Raw genomic sequence first — 27,582 nt, forward strand, 5'->3', positions numbered from 1 at the left:
AAAAATACCAAAAAATAACGAAAAACAAAAAACAGGTCAAAGAAAAGTAGTGTATAGGCATTAAACTTTTAAAAATGTGTTCAGACAAATGTTGTTTACAAATATTTTAGATTCATCCCATGGTGATGCTAATAGACATACTTTTGCTGAAAATATGGACAAGGGCTAGTTTATAGGGAGAGAGGTGGTTGGCTATTCTTCGCCAATTTTTAAATGGCAAAGTTTTATTACCATTAAAGAATGGAAACAGACTGCTGTGAATAACTCATTTAAAATGTAAGCTGATGAAAGAATGAGATAGACATTTTTCTAGTGTTCAAATTATGCAGTGCTTGTCCTAAATACTGCTGAATTCACCATTTGGAAGGGAAAACTAATCTTATTTGGAACATGCCATTATTTAGTATGTAATTTCTTACTATTTCTTAATTATAAAGGTGTCAGTAAAAACCACAAACTCTGTTATTTAAATCTTTGATGCTTTTGAAAATCTTTATCTATTAGGCAAAACAGATTTATTTATGATTCTATTAATTATATTTTAATAAAAATGAAGATGAAATAAAGTGGAACAAACTGAAAAAGAAATCATAGTGTTAGTGAATCATTTTTAACTAAACTAAATATCAAATAAACACAATGCACCATGGCTGATTAAAAAGTACTACATACAGTGATTTTTTAAAAATCTTGATATAAATAAGGTAGTTTCCACTTAGAAGAAAAGTGTCACTGATTTCTCAATCAACTGAGAACACCCACAGGGATAATCACAGGCCACTCTTGTCGTTAAACATGAACTCAAAATCCGTCCAAATCAAGTAATCAGTCTGATGATTAAAAAGTAGAAAATACCTTATAGAGAAATATAAGATGATCTGAAAATATCATATGTGATGAAGGAAGTAATAACACATCCAAAGTTTCTTACCTAAAACCTTTGAGCAGCATCCAGAATAGTAGGACAATCTGATTTTCAATTTCATACATTTATGGTTGTTAGCATCTTTCATCTGGAATTCTTAGTTATCTCTTCAGAATTGAATGAATCGAATCAGATTAATCAGCATTTACTGAGTATGAAAGGTACTGTATTTCCTTGCTGGGGGCATAAAAAGGTGAAGGCTGCAAAGGAAAGAACAAATCAGTAAGCTTACAATCTATTAGGGAAGTAAGGCTAAAAATAATAACAAAAAAGATGTAGATAATAGGTCAAGTCAACACTAGAAAAAAATTCCACCAGATAGGACGTGACTCATTGCCAAAAGAATTTTGCAAATAGTAATTGTTGGAATTCAAAGAGGAGAAGCTACACTAGACTAGGGTGGTCTGAAAATGCATCAAGGGCCAAATGGGATTTGATCTGGGATTGAAGGAGGGTGAAATATAGCTGAATAAAGAATGCGAAAGTCAAGAAAGAGGTTGGCAAACTACTGTTCGTGGGCCTCATTGGGTCTGCAGATTGTTTCTCTACATCTGCAGAACCAAAAATGGATTGTACATTTTTAAATAGTTAAAAAAAAGAATAATATTTCATAGCACTGAGAAGTATATGAAATAGAAATTTTAGTGTCCATTAAAAGGTTTTATTGGAACACAGTCACTGCCCGTTGTTTATATCTATGGCTGCTTTTGTACTACAATGGCAGTGTTGAATAGTGGTGACAGAGACCAAATGGCTTGCAAAGGCTAATATTTACTGTGTGGCTCTTTGCTGACAAAGCTTGCCAACTGTTGATGTAAGAGAATAACGGGCAATGATTATGGAAAGAATGTTGGCAGGCCTATAAATATATCAAGAGGCCACCGAAAGTTTTGACTATAGGAGGAAGCCCATTCACAAATGGTTTCTGCTTCCTATACACATCACCTGGGCTTGCAAATGTTTGTTAAGCCAACAAATGAACCAGGATTTTCAGATTCCTAAGTCACTTGTTGCTTTATATCTGTTGCTCTTGAAAAGAATGAATGGCTTTCCCACAGGGGACATGCCCCTTTACTCTCTCAGTTTGTCTGCGCTACCTTCACACAGGTGTGCTGGGAGCAGCTTGATACATATCGACATTGTTGGGCACAATAACAATGCCTTGTGTTTCAGGGGTTCTGTAAAGAATGTACTTAGGTGACTTCTTTTTGGACCTTTTCTCTTTGCATTGGATGATGTTGTTCTTCTACTTTTTAGGCAATAGTTCAGAAATAGATACAAACAGGAGGGTTCGGGGAGATTCCTGGAAGGGGATGGTATTGACACGAAGAATTAGCAAAAATCGTAGCTCTCTCCAGAGGGTTTCTGAGGGCCAGACCATTAGAGAAAAAATGGTTCAGGCAAAATAAACTGCAGCAAAACCCAACTGTCGGGCCCTCCCCCCTGGGTGTTCCCATCAGTCCTGCATGGAAGCATTTCAAATATCAACTTTCCACTCTAATCTTTTAGGGCAGCATGTAACTGGGCCTCACTGAGAGGAGAAATCCAAGAAGAGTGTAGAGAAACACACATGAGGGGAATCTCACAATAAAAAGGAAACAAACTCTGGGAAACATGGTTAAGAAATATCAGACTCAATTAATAATGGAGCCTTCAACAGCCTTGGAGAGATCCAATACAAACTTAATTCAAACTACATGCCAATGCTTCTAGCCATATTTACTTTTTTTTTTTTTTTTGAGACGAAGTCTAGCTCTGTTGCCCAGGCTGGAGTGCAGTGGCACAATGTTGGCTCACTGCAACCTCTGTCTTCCGGGTTCAAGCAATTCTCCTGCCTCAGCCTCCCAAGTAGCTCAGACTACAGGCGTGCACCACCACACCCGACTAATTTTTGTAGTTTTAGGGGCTTCACCATGTTGGTCGGGCTGGTCTTGAACTCCTGACCTCAGGTGATAGGCCTGCCTGGGTCTCTCAAAGTTTTGGGGTTACAGACGTGAGCTACCATGCCTAGTCCATATTTACTTTTAATTGATTATGGTTTTTAAGAAAAATCTTACAGGGAAACTCTTTAAGAAAAACAAATCAGGTTAAAAACTACATTCTTCTAGGTAATGAAAAGTAGGTAAACAACATTAGTTGTGGATTTTTAAAAAATTAAAAACAGCTTTTTTTTACTGGTTCATTTGACAACAAAATTTGGGAAAAGATGGAATCTTCCAATAGCTGAGATGAAGTTAAGGGGGAACATTACTGAATATAATATTTAAAAAATGCAATTTTAAATCACGCGTAACTTGTCTTGGAGTTCATCCCAGATAAATATCAGTATAGTCAGGGATAATGACGAATTCTGGATTAGAACTGTGTAAAGGTTTGAAATAGCAGTAAGCTCAAGTCCTGGGAATGCAAACTGGATGAAATTTTGGAATGTCCTACTATCAAAAAAGAGGGAAATGAAGCTCAACCCCGTATGTCAGTGTATTCTCATAAACAGCCACCTAAAAGGGCATAGCCACAGATGCACTTAAACACAACTACAGACACACATGTGGACCTGGACACCTAAATGCCTACTTTAGGATATGAAAAATTTCCTAGGTCACAATTACAACAGTGCAATGGTTTCTAGTAAAAGAAGATCATTTCCTATCCTGGCTCAGAATGTTAAAAAAATGACTTTCCCATAACATTTTCTAATGGATCTTCCAGTCACAGTCTCCTATGGAGGCATAATTTATGTAGTGGATGACAAAAAGAGTTTTATGATATGTGGAATTCATTTAAAATCTTTAGATTGGAAAAATTGAGATCCAATTAAAATCTTAATAAATGACTCCATGTTGCATATAAATATATTAAATTAATATATGTGCAGGCTGAAATTGGAGAAGTTATGAGAGTCAGCATGTTAATTCTGTTTCTATCAGGGAACTAACTGTATGTTATAACTCTGAGAATTACGGGGTAATGGGGCTGTTTACATTGAAGCAAAACTGAATTTAAATAGCAAATTTTCACCCATGACTTGTCATAACTCATGAAGTCTTCACCTTGAGGCATGGTGAAATCTTACAAGTGAAAGGCCTCTGAGGAGAAGGAAGATAGACCACTTGGAACCAAGAAGAGCCCTAGGGAGGCTGAGGTAGTGAGAGGGCAGTCCCCAAGGATCTCTCCATGAAGGGAAGCAAAGGCTGGCAGGCTGCTCTGTGGCACCCCCAGGTAGCAGGTGAGATACAGCAGTGAGGTGAGAATCTTTGATTGGAAGTCATTCTCATGCACAGAAGGTGGTAACAGCTTGGTTGGTAAGAGACGATGAGAAGTGCTGGGTCTTTGTTAAGCTAGGACCCAGGAGCTGAGGGTTGAAAAATACAGTGTGAGTGCATCTATCCGGTACACTCAGATTGATAGAGTGTACCTATTCCCTGCATACCCACATTCTTGCCCTAGGTTTTGCATCCTAGTATGTATCCCAGGGAGGATTCATACTTACCCTAAGTTTTCCTATGGCTACACTAAGACAACAGGTGAAATCTGAAGAGTGACAAATGACAGAGCTTGGGCTTCTAACATACTGGACAGCTGAATGTAGCAGTTAAGATGGCAAACCCACAAGTCCCTAGATTCAAGTCCCTGTTCCCCTAGTTACCAGGTGGGGATGATAACATCCATGTGGATGTTGTGAGGATCAAATGAGATATTTTATTTAATTGAAGGATGCGTCCATTTTGTTGTGATTATTTTTGGAAATAGAAGCTCTTGGCTTTAAGTCACAACGTTAGAGCTGGAAAATTATGCTACACCTATGGACTTGACTAAGCTGTTCCTGTAGTTTGGCCAGTTTTAAAACAAAAAAAAATCCTGGCCACACACTCCTACCCTCCCAGCCCCAACAAACCTGGCTATAACTGCATTCCCTGGTAGGTTCAAAACCTGTTTTTATTTTCATCCAAAAGCTTTTTTTCTTTTCCAGACATCAAGAGTGGTCCATCTAAAACAGTGATTGTTAAGATTGTTTTGTAAACCTTCCAGTCCAGATTTATTCTAGAGCTTGAGTTTGTTTTTAGATTGTTATAAAGATTTCTAGTTGTATTTAGACATAACTTTTGGATGCTAACAAAACATAACACCTTGGGAAGTATGGACATGGGTGGGTAGAAATTTAATGGAGAAAGCCATACCCAAGTGGACTGAGGGAGTTAGTAAAGGCCCCATCATGGCATAACATGTTAAATGTTTGCTCTGTTGGTGTTCATCCTCCTGAGACACCCAAGGTCGATGGCAATCATCCTACTCAGCTTCTCCCACAAATCTATCTTTAGTGGAAGATTTTCTTTTTTACATAAATAGCTATCATTTAAAAAGTGCTCATAGTGCTAGAAACTGAGCTGAGTGCATTTGCAAACATTATTATCTCATTTTATTCTCTTGAGGATAGATACTATTAGATAAGGTAAGGATTAAAGAGAGGTTAAGAAACTTGATCAAGGATACCCTGCAGGGAAGTACTTAGCGGGGCTGTTCAGTAGGGCCTGCTGTTTCGCTTTCCGGATGTACAAACTTCCTGGAGAGAACGATGTGGTCTGCCCACCCTTGCCCCTTTGCCCTGCTGTTCTGCCAGGCCCAGACTCTCCTTCCTGAGAACTTTGCTTCCAATTTGGCCAAGGCCTTTTCCATGTTATAATATCATGTATCTTTTATTCTTATCTTTCTCACTTAACTGTGAGCCCACGTTGATGTTAGATATCCTGAAAGTCATTCTCCTATCCCTGAAAGGTCCTCAATATTTTTCCTCCACTTAGTGGAAGGGGAATAAAGTTTATTCCTCCGTTTAGTAGTAGCTCAATAAAAAAAGTTTGTGGAGTTAATCAAGGGATGAGTGAATGAATGAAATACTGAGTTTTCCTGGCCCATGAAGGACCACGAGCTACAGCAGCAAAGTATATCTTTCCGAACAAGGAGTTCTTACTGAAAACACACTGGATCTGTAAGGCAGAGGAGGGAGCGGCAGGAGTAAGAAGTCGAAGACAGGGTGTGGTACCCCACGGAGACTGAAGACAGGAGCTTCCCATGGGACAGGCAGTTCATCCACAGGCTCAGCTTCTGCAACCTCCTTCCTGTGGTTACTTCTGCTCTCTAAGAATTTTGCAAGTTCTCATCAAAGAAAATACCAAATTCCTTGAAAGCCTGGTTTCTGCCTCGTGGTTTGTGAGCCAATCTCATGACACCACCAGCCCACAGTGCTTTTCCTGATTCCATGGAGGCAAACTAGACGGGGCTTCTAGCAAGTGAAACTTCTTTTGGGTAAATATTTGGGGGCTGCTTTAAAATTTTTTCTGACAGACCAACTGGTAAAAATCTGTGTGTGTACACGGAATGCTTTCTCCCTTCTGCAATGTGCTTACTCTATTTGTAGAAATAACTGCTTCTCTTAGCCGGCTCTTGCTTGAAGCAGGGAAGAGCAAAGTCCTGTCATGTACACACACACACTTTATAAACATATATTGTACAATAAACATGTACATATCTAATACAATATACACGTGTGCATCCTGTATCTGTAGACTGTATATTATGCACATATGATTTCATAAACAAGCTTGTAGCAGGAAAAGGCAATAATCCATATATTGTACACACATATATGTGTATATAAAATACACACACACAAAATATACCATACACAGTGTAAGGTTCATGACGGCTTTCATTCGTTGATATTTGTGCTACCTTATTAGTGGCAAATTATTAATTTTAGATAAGCCCATCACAGAGTGAAGGCTCAATCCTTGAACAGCCCAGCGAGAACTTCGTTGCTACTTTCGAAACACCCTTTGATGTGCCCAAAGTCTGTAGAAAGGCGATGCCAAACGCACTGAAGTTTGACAAAGTGTGAAACGTCTGTAAAATGGAGTTCTCTGATGTGTGAGAGAAGACGGAACCGAGAAGAAAAGGCCGTTCTCTGGCCCCCCGCGGGACCCAGGTCCCTGCCTGCTGCGGAGCGCACTCGGTGCACGCCGAACCGCGAAACGTTCACAGAAGAAAACAAGAGAAAGAAGTAGCAGGCATCGAGGGGCCGCTGGCGCCGGCGCCCGGGACGGCACGTGATCCGGGGGCGGGGCCGCGCGGGCCGCGGGCCAGTGGATGGGGACGGGGGCGGGGCCGCGGCTCGGGGGGCGGGGTCTGTGGCGGCGCAGCTTGCCCCGCGGTCCCCTTATTTGGATCTGCGGGAATGTGGGCTGGAGCCGTCCTGCCGCGGTACCAGCCTCCATCCTGCCCCCGGGACTGCCCCTGACCCAGGCGCACCCGCTGCTCGGTGGCAGGAGGGCCGGCGGAGCGCCATGGCCTGCATCCTGAAGGTAACGACTCGGATCTGTGGCTCGGACGCGTGGTTGGCCAGCCCCTTGCTGCTCAGAGGCACGGAGTCAGCCGCGGTCCCACAGCATCCTCATCTCAGTTGTCTTTTCCTGGCATTGATTTTCTTTTTGTTCCTTTGGCAAATGCATATGGAGGGAGATTCTGAAACATGCAGCTGGCACAGCTTCTTTTCCCACCATTCCTGCCTGCTCGCGCCTGCATTGAAGGAGCTGCAGACTGTTGGCTCCAGGGAAGAGCAGGGCTGTGTGCCGAATAATGGGGATGGTAGGGAGAGGAGGGGTGTTCCCGCGGGTCCCGCGGCTCTGTGGAGCCTGAGGCCTTTCAGGGGCCACGGGGAGGGGTGGAGTGGCTAGGCGTGAGTTGCTGGTGGTGAGGGGCATAGCGCTTTTAATGGAGGGAAGAGCGGAGGTGGTCTCTACTGTGCATTTGATCATGTGAAGACAGAAACTTCTGAGTTTACAGGTAGTCCCTTAGGAATGAGTTTTCTATGAGATCTGTTAGCTCTGTGTGCCCTTAGCTCTACTTTGGAAAAGTTCACACGAGGATGTATATGTTAGTAGAGAACCTCTCCCTCTCCTTATGCTCATAAATTTGAATAGACAAAATGATTTTATACTCTGTCAAAGTGCGCTCAGCCACCCCTTCTTTGTTGAGTTTTCTTTCTCCAAGACCGGATTCTTAGCCTCAACTGAGCATCTTTCTGGGTTCGCAGACTGTGGCCTCAGGTGGGAGGACTTGGTGTGAGGAACTCACTTAAAAAGAACTTTCCATCCCACTGGTAGAGGCTTCCTCCACCCTAGTTTTTTTTTTTTTTTTTTTCCCACTACTTTTCTACAAGAACATAACCTGGCTGCATGAATCAAAAACATGCACAGCATGAAAGTTTCCTGGGCCTTGACTGGAGAATGCAAAGACCTATTTGTCCAAGCATGGGGGAACTGTGTGATGAAGGAAAATACCAGGAAACAATTCGTTGTTGTTGTGTTATTGTGAATAGCATTTATTCCTCTATAAGATAATATGAAGTCATCTACTGCTGTTCTGGTTACCTGAATCATCTTCTAACGTGCCTAGTGTTAATGATGAAAATAAGAGACTAACCTCGTAGAACTTGTTTCCCCTTCTTTGCATAAAGGAGATCAGAAGTTTCCTGTGATCTTTCTGAACTTCCTCTTTTTGTTTCAGAACATTTTCCAGGACATAACAAATGGTAGCAAAATCATGAGGAAATAATACATCACTATGACAATATGCGATATTTAACCTGGAGGCTCTTAGCACAAGGACTGAAATATGAATATGAGTCATCTTTACTATTCATTGTGTTATTTGCTGAAAGGGACATTGAGGAGCATGATATTTATTGTTGGCCATCTTTTTCCCTTTTGGTTTCTCCCCTGCCTTATCCTATACATGTGATAAACATCTTTAATGCACATCCCAACTACACATAAATGTGGTCCAATCTGTCTCTTCTAGCACTTCACACTGCTCTCAGACATTTGGGACATTTCTGTTCACCTTATCTTCCCTCCACTGAAACTGATCTGGGTTTTAGACTCAGAAAGATATGTCTGGATGCTGGCTCTGCCCACTGCTACCTCTGTGATGTTGAACAAGTTACTTAAATGTCTCTGGGCCTTAGTTTCTTCAATATAAGATCAAAGTAGTGGCACCTGCTTCACAAGGTTGCTGTGGGGATGAAATAAGATAGGGTGTGAAAAATACTTTGTGTCACAGGGATTTAATATGTACCATTTTTTCCTGTAACATATAATAATAAGTGCAGTTTGGTTGATCCTTACTATATCCTCAGTCTGTTTCTTATAACTGTTATTTTTTATAAAATACAAAATGTCTTTTATTCTTTAATCTTTACATAAAACCCTAAAAGATAAGTATCATTGTTTTAAACCCCATTTTACGGAGAAGAAAGCTGAAGCTCCCTAGTTTAAGAGATTTGCCCAAGGCCACACAGGTTTAATGACAGAGAGATCCTGGATTTAGACCCAGGTACGTCAACCTTCCGTATACTTTACTGCTGTTCCAATACTTTCCCAGGTGATGACTTTTTTTTTTTGAGACGGAGTCTCGCTCTATCACCCAGGCTGGAATGCAGTGGCGCAATCTCCGCTTTCTGCAAGCTCCGCCTCCCGGGTTCTCCCAGGTGATGACTTTTAAGATGTCCTAATACCATTCAGTTCCTAACACCTTTGAGCCTCCCGGGTTCTCCCAGGTGATGACTTTTAAGATGTCCTAATACCATTCAGTTCCTAACACCTTTGAGCCTCCGGGTTCTCCCAGGTGATGACTTTTAAGATGTCCTAATACCATTCAGTTCCTAACACCTTTGAGCCTCCCGGGTTCTCCCAGGTGATGACTTTTAAGATGTCCTAATACCATTCAGTTCCTAACACCTTTGAGCCTCCCGGGTTCTCCCAGGTGATGACTTTTAAGATGTCCTAATACCATTCAGTTCCTAACACCTTTGAGCCTCCCGGGTTCTCCCAGGTGATGACTTTTAAGATGTCCTAATACCATTCAGTTCCTAACACCTTTGAGCAATCACTTTCTCTAGTCATGGTCTAGACAGTCTGGGCTGGGTCTTTTTTCTTTGTTGTCTTTGAAAAGCTACAAATGGAACAGTGCAGAATACAGGTTTCAGTCCAGAGACCTGAGTTCTGTGCAAGCTTGGCCTCTTGCATATGATTTTAGACAGCCACTGCAACTTGGAGCCTCAGTTTTCCCATGTTGAAGTGTTCATAGACTTACAACCACTGCGTTACAGAGTTGTTATGAGGATAAAACTATGGACTTTTTTTTTTTAAATGAAACATTTTCTGCCATTTGCTGGCCCTGGACTTAGTGTTGGCATCTGTAGAAAAGGAAAGCTTTTCCTCTGCCTTCTTAGTTTCTGTGCCTAGTCCTGATAACTAAACTGACAAAAGGCATACTAACAGAGGAGAAGCATACACATTTTATTTGATGTTAATGTTTTTATGTGTACCATAGAGGGCTTCCTATATAAGAAATAAAGACCCAAAGAAGGGGAGAGGCCTGAGAGTTTATAAAGCATTTTAATAAAGAAGGATAAATTGTGGAGATGTGACAAGACAAAGGAAAAAGGGAATTTGGACTGGGGCAGTCGATTGCGAGAAAGTGGGAAATGTATGGGGAAAAGTAACGGAAAATAGGTGAGTGTTTTTAGTAGAGATTTATCTTGGTGTTGACTCTCCATCTTTGATCATAAGAATGTTCTCCTCTTCCTGGCACAGGGAAGGGACATTTCTCGTGGGAAATTTTACGCCTTGCTTTTAGGTAGAAATGGGGAGGTCAGAAAGCCCTTCCTGTATCTGCTTTTTCTCAGTTGCCTTTAGCTCAAAATAATCAATATGCCAAAGTGATATATTTTGGGGTGGCCTGTTCTGATTCCTTTTACATCACAAGATGCATAAACCATTGACCCCATTCGCAAATGGCTTACGGTTTAGTAAGGGTGATAGAAAAGTAAATGAGTGCTTAGGTTACAATGTGAAGAGTAAAACTACATAGGTCCATGGAGGGCATAATAGACGCCTGGAAGAAGAGAGCAATTGCCCCTGTCACTGGGTAGTTCAGACAGGCTTCCCACTGATGGTATTGGAGTTGTGGTTTGAAGACTAAATAGGATTTACTATGATGGAGCTTGTGTTTTAGAAAGATAACTTTCGAGGCAGTGCCAACTTTATTCTGTGGGCTAAGACTTTAATCTTCTCAACAGAATTTTGCAGTGGATTTTACTATCCATTTTTACAAATGAGAAAACTGAGATAGAGAGATATTGATTAAAGTATCATTATTGCCTACACAATAGTGACCCTCACTCAGAAGAGACCCCCATGCTGTGGCAGCTAAGTTTGGTCTTTTAGGGGATATGGAACTATCCCCTCAAGGTGCTGTGCATGCTGAGGGCCCATTCTGCCAATACATAGGGCTAGTTCTCAAACAGAATGGTGATCACCTCATAATCATTTAATTTTGGAATACAGACTTCACATTGCCTGGACTTTAAAGCCAGAAATATGTGAGTTTTAATTATGGCTCCACTCCTTGTTAATTATCGAGCCATAGCAAGTTTCTTGATTTCACTACCTCAGTTTCCAAAATGGGAATGATCATGCATTCCTCAATGGGTTATTCTAAAGGTTAAATGAGATAATCTGTATATTAGTTATATTGCAGGGGGGAAAAGAAATTCTGAATCTTGGCAGGTTCATTTCTTGCCATGCTCCTGGTTAGGCAGATTTGCTGTGTAGCTCTACCATTGAATAAAGAATCAACTCAAGGACCAGTCTCTTTATTATTATTATTATTTTGAAACAGAGTCTCACTCTGTTGCCCAGGCTGCAGTGCAGTGGCATGATCTTGGTTCGCTGCAACCTCTGCCTCCTGGATTCAAGCAATTCTCGTGCCTCAGCCTCCCAAGTAGCTGGGACTACAGGTATGTGCCCCCATGCCCGGCTAATTTTTTGTATTTTTAATAGAGACAGGGTTTCGCCATGTTGGCTAGGCTGGTCTTGAACTCCTGGCCTCAAGTGATCTGTCTGACTTGGCCTCCCAAAGTGCTGGGATTACAGGCATGAGCCACCGTGCCTGGTCTAGGACCAGTCTCTTTTCATAGTAGCTCTGGTGTCTTCTTGGGCCCCAGAGCCCTTGTCAGATTCTCTGTTTTCAGCAGCTCCAGCAGACAGATTACAGGGAAGATCTTGTGGGGGTGTTTAAAAAGTCTCTCAAATTTGATAGACAGGAAAAACTCTTAGATTCAATTTGTATTTATTTGATCATTAGTGAAGTTAAGCTTTTAAATTTGTGTTAGTCATTTGTCTTTCTTCTTTTATAAATTATAGATACTTTAACATTTTATGCAATAAATCCTATCCATATTTTCTTTTATGATTTCTACCTTTGGTCAGCAGGTACATTTTTAGCACAGTGTCTTGTACACTTTTATTTTTTAAAAATATAGGTGAATTGTATTAACTTTTATATTGGAAGTGGACATTGAGTGGACATGTGGACACAAGAGCCTTGTGAATCATTTCTGCCTTCGAGAAGATTATGGTTTTACTAGGTTGATGAGGCTTATGAACATGAAGCAGTTAGCTGATACGATAGATGCATGACTAAGCCACAACTACCTTCTCTCCAGTGACCTGTCCTCATATATTTATCTTGATTGATAGGTAATTAGATGAATGATGATACCAAGTTACGAACTTGGCGTCTTCTCATTTCCTCTTCCTCCCCCTGCCCCAAATCTAATCCTTCTCTACAGTGCATCAATTCTGTCTCAGGAAAACCTCTCAGCTCTGCCTCTTCCTCTCCATCCTTACTCCCTCTGCCTTGTTCAACTCCTACTTTAGAGTCACATCTGTGGTCAAGCCGTCGCCTGCCTCAGCAGGCTTCCTCCATGCTCCTGTGGTCTAAGTTCTTGTCCCTGTAGTAGCAGGTATTACCATGTACTGTCAGTAAACTGCTTTCATGCCCAACTCTTTTTTAACTATCAACTGTTAGGGAGCCGCAGCCTTTCTACTGAGCCTTTTTACTGAGCATTTGTAAATGAATTCTGTTCTTACCCTAAGTGAGATTATAGACTCAGTGAGAAGGCAAATAATTAAACTAGGAATTAAAACTATGCAAATTACTTTGAAAGTTACACCTCATGGCATGGGAGTATATGGGTGGGGTGGTGGTGGTTACTTACCTGAATGTGGAAGACAGAAAAGGCTTTGTTGTATTCAACTTGGTGTTGCTAAGAACTAACCTGGCTCTCAGTAGGTGCTCCTTAAGTGTTTGCTGAATGTATGAGTGGTGTTATTAATGTTTGTTGATGTCAGGTATAGACACAGGTCCAGCCTGTTTTCTGAAAACAGCTGAGCTCTTCAAGGATGTGGCATGGATTTTTTAACTCTAATGTGTAGCAAGCAGATTAAAGCTTGTCAGTTAGTTTGCTCCTTAAATTTTTTCTTAGTATGTTTCTTGTAGGTAGGTCTGTTATCATTCCTCATATAAAATCTGGGGCCAATTTAAAATTTGAGGTTGGGGGGGTGGGGAGATGGGAGAACTGGACTAGAAGGAGGAAAAAAGGGAAGTGTAGGTGTGGTTTAACTTTTGTCATGATCATTTTGGTTCCCCAGATTAACAGAAACAGATAAACCAAAAAATACCAGAAAACAAAACAGAACAAAAAAACAATCAAAACCCAAACACCCACAACCAAACGATTGTGTGGTTCTCAAACCATGAGGTCTCAAAGCATTTGAAAACAGTGTGGCTTCACTGAGACTGGAAAGCCACAGGGACTTCGCAGGTACACAGATGATAAATCTGAAACCGTAGAATAACCCTGGCAAGTAGACAAGTCACTTCATTTAATAAATCTGCTATGACATTTCTTACTGCTGCCCAGGAAATGCTGAATTCTCAGCAGCTGCCTGGCCTAATTTCCAGTCTTACAGTGAGTGAGCAGATGCTTTGCTACGTATATCAGCACACTGTGGGGAATGAGTGGCTTGGGTAAAAGTAGTGTTCTTTGGATGGATTGATAGCAACAGCAACAATAGGTGCCATTTATTGAACAGCCAGAGTGCTCAGGCTGGGTTCTGTGCTAAGTAAACTTTTATTACAAAGGAAGATACTGAAGTTAAGAAAACCTAAGTAAATTGCCCCATGTCCTGTGGTAAGTGATGGAGGTGGGGTTCACCCTGGCTTTGTGTGGTTATCAAGCAGGGGTGTTCAAACTTTTGGCTTCCTTGGGTCACATTGGAAGAATTGTCTTGGGCCACACATAGAATACGCTAACACGAATGACAGCTGGTGAGCTAAAAAAATTTTTAAAATAGCAAATCGCAAAAAAACTCATAATGTTTTAAGAACGTTCACAAATTTGTTTTGGGCCGCATTCAAAGCTGTCCTGGGCTGCGGATTGGACAAGCTATAGAGCTTGTCTTTTACCTTCAGTGCCAATTAAGTAAATATTTATAGGGATTCTGAATTTCTTTCACCATCTTCTACCCCAGGCAATATCCAGTCTAGACAACTTCCTAATCTGGTGGCCTGATGGGGACCACTTTTAGCTGTGTTGTTTTTATTTGTTCCTCTGAGTTTCCTTTGTGACAGAGGAACTAGAGGAACTAGAGGGGCTGCAAAGACTGAGGAGATAAGAAGGTTTTAATTCTGTTTAACTCTGTATAGATCTTTAACCCTAGGCAAGTTATGTGAACGTGTATGTCCTTTTTGCCGGTGGGAGTGAGGGAGAGTTGGACTTACCCTGAGTGCAAGCTTCAGGGCCCTTCCAAGGTTCTGGGAAGAGACACTAGCATTTTGGTATTTATAATTTTATATTCATTTTATCAAGGAATCCCACAAATTATATACATTTCAGGCTCCCCAACCTAGATCTGTCCCTGGGGTGGTGTTGGAGACCAAAAGAGATAATGCTTGTGAATGCACTTTGCAAAGCAGAGTGCACTGCACAGGTATGAAGTGGAAACGGCAAAAAATATTATTAGTATTATTAGTACTGGTAATAGCTGGAATCGAGGAAACCTTTGTTGAAGGACTAGTGGGAGAAAGAAGGGGTTTAGATCTGAGGAAAACAGAGGAAGCCTATTAAGCTTTCTAGTAAACGACTGAGCAAAGTTATGAAAGCTTCTCTCCAGGAGAAAAATTTCTGTTTGTGAGAATTTAACACACATTTATGCCTGAGGGCTAGGAGTTGAATGAGGTTCTTTTCTGTTTCTTTTCTTTAGGGAACAGTGGAAGAAGGCATTTTTCTAATTGGAGGGAGTAGATTTACAAGTGCTACCTGGATCCCATTACCAAAAGCTGCAGTTAGCTCCTGGTTATTAAAAGGCTCATTATTCAGTTTATGGATTATCCAGACCCGTTTGCCTCCAGCCATTCTGATGTACACTTTTTATGCCTTTTACTGCCAATTAGTGACTTCACCTGAGCAGGGAAAAAAAACGGGTGCTAAACCCCAAATTGATTCATTTCTCTCGTTGTTAGCAGCTCTGTAAAGGTTTGTCAGCAGGAGAGTGGGCCTAGGAAAAGGTTCAAATGAGGTGAAGGGATTATCTGCGCTTTCTCTATTGCTGTCTCTCTCAACTCAAAAATTGAGACCAGGCTCTGGTTCTGATTGTAAACTGATTTAAAATCACTAAGTCAGAAACCTTGGCCTGGGATACTAAGAGAGTTTAATAAACAGCAGCCCTAGGGTAGGGTGACATTCTTTGAGAAGCCCCTTACCCCACACTCCGTATCTCCAGGCCTCTCTTTCATTTCCTGTGTGATGTGGAGGGGTGGGGGCCAACAACATCTGCTACTTGAGAGAGTGACGGAGAAGTTAACTCCTAAACAGATTTGTCGGAGGCCAAAAAAAGAGGATACTTGGCTCATTTTTGTGGTTTTTTTTTTTTTTTAAGGTGTGTGTCTCTGTGCACACATAGTAAATATAAATATACATCCACATTCATTCAATCTTATCTTAATATTTACTCAGATCTGAAAACTATCGCACATAAAATCCTTTTCTGGAAGGGACTTCTCTCTGATTTCAAAGGCTATTTGGTTTTTTAGTGAGTTTATTAGCTACGCATTTACTAGACACAAAATAAAAACTTCTCTGGTCAGCTATGAAAACTGTTTGCGTCTTGCTCTGAGAAGATCATGATCACAAGGGAATTGGAAATAACATGTGTATGTTCTGGGTTGGAAATGAGTCCTGATCTGGAATTAAAACCTGGTTGCGATAGTCATCTTAGATTTTGAGAACTAGAATGAGCAAACGACTGTTGTGAGTTGATCACACTCCTTGGGACTAGTGGGCTATATGCACTTGCAGCGAGCAGGGCTGTGATTCCTGGTGCTGTTTGCTGCGTGACTGGCTGCAACAATGGGCTGGACTCGAAAGAGAGAAGTGAAAGTCTCCCTTTGTGAAGCATTTGCCTTATCAGAGAAAGTGGTACCCAAGAAAAGACGCTGGAGCTGCTCTCTGGGGCGTGGGCAGTAGGAAGACTGTGGGGTGCGGAGGTCAGAGCTAGACTGACCTTAAGTCCCATTCTGGCTTTGTGATTAATATGAATAAAACAATAATACCCTTATGTCATGGCCTGTCGCAGTGCTGTCCAACAGAAATATAATGTAGGCTATTTATGCAGTTGTACATTTCCTAATAGCCATATTTTAAAAAAGCAAAAAAGAAACATGTAGAATTTAATAATGTGTTTTATTTAACTTGATATATCCAAAATACTTTCATTTCAAAATGTACTCAATATAAAAATTAATGAGATATTTATAGATTTTTTTTTTACAAACAATTCTTAAAACTCAGTGTACGTTTTACACTTATAGCATCTCTCAGTTTGAATTCTAAATTTTTCATCAGAAATACTTGATTTGTATTTTGATTTTACTAATTTAAAGTAAAAAAGTAAGTTCACTCGTCTAAGTCGAATTGTGCTTACACCTTTTCCAATAGCTGAATGGAACATTATTTTTTAAAGGTAAATAAATTAAAATGAAATGAAATTTTAAAAATGTGGTTTGTTGGTTATGCCAGCCATGTTTCAATGCTCAAAAGCCACATGTGGCTAGTGGCTCCTGTTGGACAGCAGGCTCCTTCAGGTATTCATCTTCACCATCAGAAGAGACCCCTAGACTCAGAGACAATGAGAGTAGTGTAAGGGGCTGCAGAAAGGATTGGCCCCCGGGTCAGATTCAGATGGGGAGGACACACCTGTTGGATGGACTCCTAGCAGCCAAAGGCTGGCGACTGATGAGCAAGTAATGAGCGCTTGACTCAGGGACACATGCGATGAGCCTTTGATGAGCCCTTGAAATTTTATCTGAAAATGTAGTCCTCGGTTTCACCATATCCTGAGCCTAATTTCCCCCCAGATGTTGTGCAGCTGTGAATTTTCCCAAGGGAGTGCTGCTTTGTGGGATGTGTGAGTTGGCTCTTTGGTCTCAGTGTGGTAGTGTGAACTCCTGGAGGTTTTGAGGGCAGAGACAGACTTGATGCACTTTTATTTGAGTTGTTTCATTGCTCCAGGAGGGTATTACACATATGGGAGCAATTTAAATGTCCAGAACAAACCACATGTTTTCTTTTAAGTCAAGAGAGCAAGGTGATTGCAGTCTCTTTGTTCGGTTTGCTTATTTTTTACTGCTTATTTCTGTGTGTATAAATTCAGCGACACGCTAATAGACATATGGCCAATGGTGCTTAGAGAAAATCTGTTTGTAAACCTGAATCTCTGTTTTGCCCACACATTTCCATTGTATTCCTGCCCTGCTCCAACTCGTTGTCCTAGATCATCCAGTGTTAGCATTTTTTTCATGAGATGAACATTTTGTTATAATAATGACAGTATCTGTCATTTGCTGAGGGCTTTCTCCATGTCAGGCAGCCTACTAGGTAGTTTACAGATATTTATTGTCTCACAACAACCTTCAGCATGAGCAGGATTGGTTTCATCTGACACATGACAAAACTCTGGCTTGACCACTTTACCAGTATGAGGGTGCTAGACTAGGGTCAGCTAACTACTTTCTCTAGAACAAGCCTGGCTTGCTGCCTATTTATATGCAGCTCCTGAGTAAGAATGGCTTTTGTGTTTTTAAATAGTTGAAAAAAAATCAAAAGAAGAATAAGAGTTGACAGGTGAAAATGATATGACATTCAAATTTTTTGTCCATAAATAAAGTTTTATTGAAACACAGCCATGCTTATTCACCATATCTGCTTTCATGGCACAAAGGCAGAGTTGAGAAGTTGAGATGGGTACCGTATGGCCTATAAAGCCCAAAATATCTACTAACCATCTCTTTACAGATAAAGTTTGCCAACCCTTGTGCTAGGCTGTTGAGTTCTTTCAGTGGACTTTAAGAACCACCGTGAAGAGCAGTGTGGTTCTTTCATGTCTGGCCAGCACCAGGCCTCATGCCTCACACTCTGAACGCTGTGGGTATTTACTGAGCATAGAGCTAAACACAGGAAGAGGAGACTGAAGCTTACTGAGGCAAGTGACTACCCAAAGTCTCATAGTGGGGCTGGAATTCAGACCCAAAGTCTGAGCTCCTAACAGTTATGTTGACCTCAGTGCTGCAAAACTTGAACTACATCAGGCCCACTGGAAGGGGCGGTTATACTAGAGTTTGCTAGGCCTTATCACCAGTTTCTGATTCTTCCAGTCTGGGGTGTGACTCAAGAATTTGTATCTCTAACAAACCATCAGGTGATACTAGCACTGCACATCCGGGAACCACACTTTGATTAACCCTACCATATGACATCCAGCTCAATGAACAGTTGTCGAGTTCTGGAAATTGCAGAGCATGGATTCAAACCCATACATTCCCCAAAATAAATTGACTAGAAATTTAAATCAATTTAGAAATTGAAGTGCAGTGTATTCCAGTCAACTTTCTTGGCATTGTAATAATTTGATTTCTGCCTTCATTCATTGTTTTCTTTTCTTTTTTTTTTTTTTTGAGACGGAGTCTCGCTCTGCCGCCCGGCTGGAGTGCAGTGGCCGGATCTCAGCTCACTGCAAGCTCCGCCTCCCGGGTTTACGCCATTCTCCTCCCTCAGCCTCCCAAGTAGCTGGGACTACAGGCGCCAGCCACCTCGCCCGGCTAGCTTTTTTTGTATTTTTTAGTAGAGACAGGGGTTTCACTGTGTTAGCCAGGATGGTCTCGATCTCCTGACCTCGTGATCCGCCCGTCTCGGCCTCCCAAAGTGCTGGGATTACAGGCTTGAGCCACCGCGCCCGGCCCATTGTTTTCATTAAACTCAAGATTTCTGATGCTATGAGGCTCAGGCCACCATACACATTGAAAAACTTTTTGCCTTTGCACGAGCTAGGGGCTGGGTCTAAAATTAACCCCTCGCTGATGGCATCACTTGTGTGTTTCTGGAAAAATCAGTTTATGATTATTTCTAAACCAAGGAATTTTGTTCCTGCTGATTGCATATCAAATCCTTTCTCACACTTTGGACCCCCCCCCCCCACTTCTTTGCTGGCTAACAGGGAGAATTAGGGGTGCAGGAAATAGCTTTCACAGTTAGATTATGCTGGCTTTGGTTACAAAATTAATGCATTAGTGCTGGAGTTCACTGTCTTAATTACTGGGTTAGTCTCATATTTAAAAAGTCATTATTTAAGAATTAGGAATGGGAAGATCGAAAACTGGTGAAAGATTATAGTTTTTTTTTATGTTGATGATTCATAGCCTTGTTTTAGACTTTTATAAGTAATAAAAAGCACTGGATACTGCTGATTTAGTCTCTTTCTATAGGCTCATATTTGTGTAAAGAAGGAAATTGCTCTGTAAGTTTTCCCTTTTGCTTTCTCCTGGCTCTCTATTTCTGTGCCTTTATCTATAGTGCAGCCTATTTTTCTGATGTTCCTTCGTCATCTACAGCTTTCATGCCCCTTCCCAATACAGGTGTTGTAGGGATCATTAGCTAGGATGTCTAAGGAACCATACTATCAGCCCAAAAGAAGGGAAGCTTGGTGAACTCTTAAAACCAAGTAGATGAAACCCTCTTGCAGAGTCCCAGGATATAAGCCATTCCATTAGGAATCCTTCTCTGGGAAATATGAATCATTGCTGTGCCTGATATAAAATCACTGGCATGGCATTCATGACAGCTCACCGTGTCATCCCTCACACCTTTGCCATGGCCTGGAGGCTGACTTCACTACTACTTGTGTTTGTTCTTTTATTGCTGACCTTGTCAACCAGGTCATTCTTTCTCTCTTCCTATTTCTAAGAGAAAATTCATTCCCCAGAAACAGCAAGTACCTGAACCATTGCCACTTTATGTGTGCTGCCTTATTTATTTTTCCTCCCATTGTTTTGGCTGGGAGTAAGAGAACCTTTCTCTCCTACCTGGTTTATGTGGCCTGATTATCTGTTCGTCGGCTGGTTTGATGTTTATTTAATTTTGCCATGCTGCTTAACCTCAGCAGCCTGGTTTTATGGCTTGATTTGAGCCAAGATTTCTGCACGTGACTTCTAACTTGTTGGTAAATTAAGGTTTGTTTTTCTCTTACCCATCTATGACCCATGATTAAAACCTTATTTGAAGAAAGGACATCCAACCCATATACCACTCTAGATTTCTGTGTTAGAACTATTGAAATCCACTATACATTATTTCAGATTTATGCAGGTTAAAGGGATCTGGCTTTGACTTTTTCCCCACTTATCTTCAGCAAATAGAGACATGTGAAGGGGAAGTTTATTTATCAAGCACTTATAGAGAATCTAAGTACTGTAGGTAAGAGGAGGGTTAGAGAGAATGGAGATAAAAGATTCACTGAAGATCTAATTTTTTTCTAGGGAAATTTAGGGTGTGTATGAATAGTGATAATAATTGCAACAATAGCTTACATTTACTGAGTGCTTACCTGTACTGTGTTGGGGCTTTATATTTGTGGATTATCTCATTTTATCCTCACAGGCTTATGAGGTACATCCACCTAGGTGAGGAAATGAAGGCTTGGAGAGGCTGATTCACCTCTCAAAGGTCATATTACTAGTAAAAGAGGGGTTATGCTTTGAATCCAGGAGTTTGGCTGAAGTCAAATACATTTCCTAGAACATATTACTAAGATCATACACAGATAAACTTATTTGTAACTTGCCCATGATAATAATAACTTTAATGATATAGTAACATCAGCAAAGATTTTCTGGACACTTACTATATCATAGGCTGTGTATTTAATCCATACACATGATTTCTTTTAATGTTTAACAATCCTATTAGAAATCTGTTTTATCTGAGGAAACTGAGGCTCAGAGAGAACTTAAGTTCTTTGTCTGAGGTCATGTGGCCAGTGAGTGGAACACCTGTGGGGTCATATTATTTGTATAATTGTTATTGTTATTAGCTAACAGTTACTATGTGCACTAAGGACTAGGCATTGTTCTCAGCACTTTACATTTATTAATTCATTTAATCCTCATTTTACAGGTAAGGAAACTGAGGCACAGAGTGGTTAAGGTTACAGAACTATTCTGTGACAGTGGTAAGATTTGAACCCAGGCAATTTGACCCTGGAGTCTATAACAGACACACCTATGACCACAGATTTTGTTTCTTTTGACACTTTGGTGGTCTATCTCCTAGAGCAGAGAATCACTGGTACTATTACAAACCATTCCAGTCACAAATTAACCTACTTAAAAGGAGCTTGTGGAAATGAAAATATAACTTGAATTTTGACTTGAAATAAACTGAATTTTAAAAATCCTTTGAGGCTTTTAAAAAAATGTATTTGAAGAAGTTCCAATCAGATCAACTTAGGAAGGCCCTCTTAGGTCAAATCAGACACGGAGGAATGAATTTCCTTGTGGAGCTGGTGTTGAGCATAAGTCCATCGTGCTGCCTGGGTGGGGAATGCCAGGCAGGTTTCCTTCTTTGCTTTCCCTGTTCTCCCCTCAATCACTCATCTTTCTAGATAAGGCCACAGAACAGCCAGAGTGATCTTTTAAAAAGTAAATAAGATCATGGCAGCCTATTTGTTTGTTGACCTGTCAGTCAAAAAACTAAAAGGATCACAACAAAAACTAAAGAGATCACAACTGTTTTGTTTGTCGCTCTGTATCTATCAGCTAGCACAATGCAGTCAACAAAAGGATGATGAAATGAATTAATTTTAGGCAAAAAATTAGCACGTGCAAAGATATGGTGGCATGAAGGAACAGGACATTTTGGCAAACGGTGAAAAGTTGTGGATGGCTGGCACTGAGCTGGTTTTGGGAGCTGGAAGAGATAACACAGTTGGGTCAGATCATAAGGATCATGTCGATTTTGTCAAGGAATGTGGATTTCATCCTCTAGAAATGGGGAAACACTAAAGGATTTTTTTTTTTTTGGAGATGGAGTCTCGCTCTGTCGCCCAGGCTGGAGTGCAGTGGCACAATCTCGGCTCACTGCAAGCTCCACCTCCTGGGTTTATGCCATTCTCCTGCCTCAGCCTCCTGAGTAGCTGGTACTACCAGCGTCCGCCACTAAGCCCGGCTAATTTTTTTTTTTTTGTATTTTTAGTAGAGACGGGGTTTCACCACATTAACCAGGATGGTCTTGATCTCCTGACCTCGTGATCCGCCTGCCTTGGCCTCCCAAAGTGCTGGGATTACAGGCATGAGTCACTGCACACAGCCACACTAACCGATTTTTAAACAGAGTCCTTGAGTTGGCTCTGTCCATTGTATTTTGTATTTGGAAATTACTTGTCTCAATGATAATTTTGCTACAATGATTGCACATGGGCAATTTCAAAAAGAACATTGAAAGTTAAAATATGCCAAAGATATAAGTGTGCTTGTTTATGACGGAGCTTGGAGTTGCATGCATCAAATGGGTCAAGCCAATGACAACATAACTAAACGTTTTATGCAAATAAGTTATTAGTTGTGCAGGTTGTTAAATTTTCCATTTGATGAAGGGAATCAAGTTTGAGCATTATCTCTTGGGTCATTTAGATGATACATTGTGGATTTATGGCTCCTTTTGGTAGAGTCAACTCTTGACATTCAGTTGACAGTATTGTCCTTAAGGAGGATGCTAGGTAGTTCTTCCCTCAGAGTCACTATATAGCAGCTGTCTGTGAGTCCTGCCTTGGAAAGACAATATTATTCTTTCAGCAGCTACTATTTATTGAGAACCTACAATGTGGCAGATAAGCTAATCATGTTACCTTATGTAGGTAAACTTTATAGCATCTCTTTGAGGTAGATGTGTCCCCATTTTACAAATGGAGACACTGGCTCAGAGAAGTTAAGAGTAACTTAGAGTGCACTTATATACACCTGAGTGTGCACTGAGAGTGTGCTCGTATACACCTAGAAGTTAAGAATAACTTATCTGAGCCACGGTTTCTCCATTGTAAGTGCTAGTGGGGCCAGGGAGTAAAATTCAGAACTGTCTGACCCCAAATACCTTGCTTTTAACCATCTGGTCTTCTACCTCTGTAGAGGAGAGAATCATTTAGGAAGGAGCTTATGGAAATAATTTTGATCTGAATTAAACTGATTGTCTTTTGAAAGTCAAGAAATTCCTAGAACTTTTCTTTGATGTTAAGAACTTTTAAACTAGACTATACTTAAGAAGACAATTTATTAACTGGCTTAGTTCAGGTAAGACCTGGTGGAATTAGTCTCACTGATAAGCAGATACTTGAACAGAATCTTGATGAATAAGCATGAGCGTTAACTTCAGGCTAACTGGCCGGGTGGCTATGCCTCCTGGTCTACCCACCTACTGGTCTCCCTGCCACAAATTCCTCTTCTTCATTTGTCACTCTTTTATCAGTTCTTGGCACAACTACCAGAAGGAATTTTTAAAAGATGCACGTAAGATGATCTCATTCCCTTCCTTATCTGGTCAGTGGCTTCCTCTTTCATTTGGAATACATTATGGTCTTTGAATCATGACTCCACAGGCCTATATGATCCCTTTCCAGTCTCCTCCAAGGCACTCAACCTCTTGTTGTTTATTTTCTAGCTACTCTGGGGTCTTTTCAGGCCCTGAATCCGAAACATGACATTTGTGGAAAATGATGGGAAGTACTTTATGGCTAAAGCTTAGTCTGGACTCCCGGGGCTGGTGGGAGATTAGGTAGACTAAGGGGTTTGGACTTGACCTTGTAGGTAATGGAACACTTTTGAGACATTTTTAGCACAGAACTAAATGTAATGGAGCCACTGAGCTGGGGAGTAGAATATTCTTCTGTTGTCTTTTTGTCTTTTTAGAGTGCTCAAAGTCCCTGCATTGCCACTGGTCATTGCCCTTTGTATGTGGAAATGACTTGTTCCAATTATGACAGCCTTGCAATTGCCCTGGCAGAAGGTTTATCAGAAAGCTCTAAGTTAAAACATGGCAATGATATCTCTCTCCTTGTGTGTCATATTTAAGGCACATGTTTTCTGAAATCAAGAAGCTGAGCTAGGATCTTGCACTGGCCCCAGACCACATTCTGTTGTGACCATGCTTCAGTGAGAATGTGTCACCTGTAAAATGAAGATAAGCAAGAGTATCAGTCTGTTTGAAAATGCTAATAAAAGTAAAATATTCTAGGCAAATAAAGCTATTAATGTAGGTGTTGAAATTTTCATTTAGTCAGAGCAGTCCTAAATTTAAATGTAACCTTTTGAGCCCTTAGATCATTGAGTTCAGACTCTTTCTCATGTGGATGAACAGTAAATGCTTGTGATCTGAAGATATAAATTGGGAGGAGTAAGGGACTCCTGGCCCATTGTGCATTAATGCCTACTGTTTGTTTCCCTGACTTAGAGTGTGGCTCCATATTATTGCCCTCAAGGCAGCTGTTGATGGAGTCATCCTATGCTCCAAACCTTGAGCTAAGCACCACATATAGTCATGGGTCACATAACGATGTTTCAGTCCGGTCAACAACAGACTGCCTATCTGACAGTCGTCCCGTAAGATTATAATGTCACATTTTTACTGTATCTTTTCTATGTTTAGATACACGGATACTTACCATTGTGTTACAGTTATTATACATACAGTGTACAGTACAGTAATGTGCTGTATGGGTTTGTAGCCTAGGAGCAATTGGCTATACCATGTAGCCTAGGTGTGTAGTAGGCTACACCATCTAGGTATATGTAAGTGCACTCTATGATGCTCACACAACTACACCTAAGGATGCGTTTCTCAGAACATACCCTATCCTTGAGCCATTCATGACTGTATGTATATGTCAGTTAAAGCTTATAACAATCCTGTGAATCTGTTTTTTCATCCTGCTGTGAGTTTGGATTGTTTATGAAGAAATGCAGGCTTAGAGAAGTTAATTGCTTAAAGTCAGAGAGTTAGGAGATCCTTCAGTTTTGACTAATGTCAACATTCGTGCTCTTAACCCCAGCTCTGTCCGAGTCATAAGACCGTCCTATAGACAGGCCAGAATGGTACAGGTGGAAACACAGGAAGATATCTCCTTTCCTATAGACCTTAAATGAAAATGTCTTTTGGACCATCTTGTCTGAAAGCCCATCTTTTTGGGCTTTATTTCTCTAATTAGAGAGATACTTTATTTTGCCTAATACATATTTTTAGCAAGTAGTACAGGCATCAGTCTTTTGTAAACGCTTTCAGATTTAAATAAGGAAGTTCACTGTTTGAAGGACTTTGTGGCTAATCCCTTGGTAAAGAAGTGTCTTATAATTGACTATGAATGCCTTAGTAGCTATTCTGTTTCATAACTTGACTTTCAAAAAATACTAAAGGCAAAACATAACATTTTTTTGATAAGTACCAGGTGCTTTTAGAAGCAATTTTTCTGGGAGTTTCTAATGTAATCATCACAGCAACTCTTCAAAATGGGTGCTGTTATTGTGTCCATTTGACAGAGAAGTAAACTGAGGTGACAGAGGCTAGATGCAGGGATGGCTTCATGGCATGTGACCTGCATGATCACACAGGACCCGGTGCTTAGAAGGGGCACATGCTTGGTGTAATATTCTGCAATTATTTTCTTAAAAGACTTCATCATTTTGAACAAGAGCCCTGCATTTTTATTTTGCATGGAGCTTCATAAATTATGTGGTTGGTCCTGCCTAGCCAAATTGCCCAAGGCCATTCCTCAGTGAGCAGCAGAGTTGAGGTTCAAACCCAGACTGCCTGGCCTCCAGCGTGACTGCCTGGCCTCCGGCGTGACTGCCTGGCCTCCGGCGTGTGCTCTTTCATTGTGTCCTCCAGCTTCCCATATTCCCATGTTCTTCAAACACTGTCCTCCATCTTCTTTTTCTCTGGACATGTCTTTAGAGGCAGAGGCAGGTGGTTTGACTCATGTCTGTTGAATTCTTCAGATTCAGAATTTATTTGTTGAACTGAATGTTTGATACATACAATTTCCTAATTAGGTTTGTGGGAGTGCAGTAGTAAAGATTTGAAGATATGGCAAGAATTGCATATCCTAGCTATAGTAAAAATCATAGTCTAAAAATAAATGGGAATAAAGTGGAAATATTGTAACTTTTTTGTTACAGCTTTAATGGAAAAAGGAAAGGAAAGAATACATATGAAAGGAAGGCAGTCCCTTGGCACTGCCTGTCTCAGTGCTGTGCACTGTGGACTGGGGACACTTAATTACTACATACAATTTTATAGACTGTTTATGAGAAGCTTCTCTTTAACTTTTCATGGATTGCAGTAAAGGAAAATATAGAAAGATAGAGGCGGATTTTCATCATTTTGGCAAAAGCTGTTCCTCCATGATCTATGGCTAGAGCCTGAAACTGCCCAAGTTCCATATCTCAGCATTTTCTGAGAACTTTCTGTGAAGAGAAGTTCAGAGGCCAGTAAAACAAGTGTGGTCACGAAGAAAATCAGAACATGACTCCCCCAAATCTGCCTCTTTGATATAAAATTATTTTTGAGCTGAAGGCAATTAAGAAGCAGTAAACAGGGGAAAGGCTCTCTCTATCCTACCCATTTTCTGCCTAAAGACAGGATATAAATCCTCCTCTACTGGAGACAACTCTAGACTCATCAGCCCAGAGACAACGCCAGAGGAATCTGCAAACTAACCTCACTTCATCAGTTTCCTCCTATATATTTACCTTCCCACAGTTTCCCATCCTTGGAAGCCCAAAACCTCACTTCTTTGTCCTGTCTTTTCTTGACAACTTTATTGTTCTTTGTTGAAGATGCCACATAAGCCAGAGTTCAAAGCCGCTGCTGTGGGTTACCTTTCATTGAGGTTTCTCCTGTGTGATGTACACTGCATGCATTCATAAGTTGTTTATTTTACTTCTGTTAATCTGTCTTTTATTACAGGAGTTCATCCCAGCTAAGAACTTATGGGTCTTGGGGGAAAATTATTTTTCTTCCCTGACAGTCACTGCAGGGCAACTGAGGCTCTGACAGAGGGAGGCATCTGCCGCAGGAACATGAGGAAAGCAGCTGATAGAGTCAGGAGGAGTCTAGAAGGGTCAGGGGAATTGTAGTTGTAGAGAAGAGGGACAGAGTGTTCATCTGTGGAGGGAACAGTAAGAACAAAGTCACGGAGGCGAGGGAGATCATGGTCAAGATGAACTGTAGTATTTGGCCCTGGGGGAAGTGTTAGAAAGGTAGGTGGGGACCAAATGTTAGTGTGCTAAGTTAAGGATTGTGGATTTATATATCCCAAGGCATTAGGGATGGTGATCATAATAGCTAGCATTTATTGAGAGCTTCCCAAGTGCTAGGCATG

The 27,582-nt window shown here is 40.9% G+C and overlaps 1 protein-coding gene across 3 annotated transcripts in view; it reads left to right on the plus strand.

The window, feature by feature from the left end:
• The first annotated feature begins 7,106 nt into the window (after nucleotides 1–7,106).
• ST6GALNAC3 (ST6 N-acetylgalactosaminide alpha-2,6-sialyltransferase 3) overlaps nucleotides 7,107–27,582 on the plus strand; it is a 563,588-nt gene continuing 543,112 nt past the window's right edge. For all 3 annotated transcript variants that reach the window (XM_033225332.1, XM_033225334.1, XM_033225333.1), the window contains exon 1: nucleotides 7,107–7,281. In XM_033225332.1, coding sequence (XP_033081223.1) covers nucleotides 7,264–7,281 — 18 coding nt within the window. In that variant the 5' untranslated portion in view covers nucleotides 7,107–7,263. The remainder of the gene's footprint in view (nucleotides 7,282–27,582) is intronic.

Source organism: Trachypithecus francoisi, unplaced genomic scaffold, assembly GCF_009764315.1.
Source record: "Trachypithecus francoisi isolate TF-2019V2 unplaced genomic scaffold, Tfra_2.0 Lachesis_group12, whole genome shotgun sequence".
Classification (NCBI taxonomy): domain Eukaryota; kingdom Metazoa; phylum Chordata; class Mammalia; order Primates; family Cercopithecidae; genus Trachypithecus; species Trachypithecus francoisi.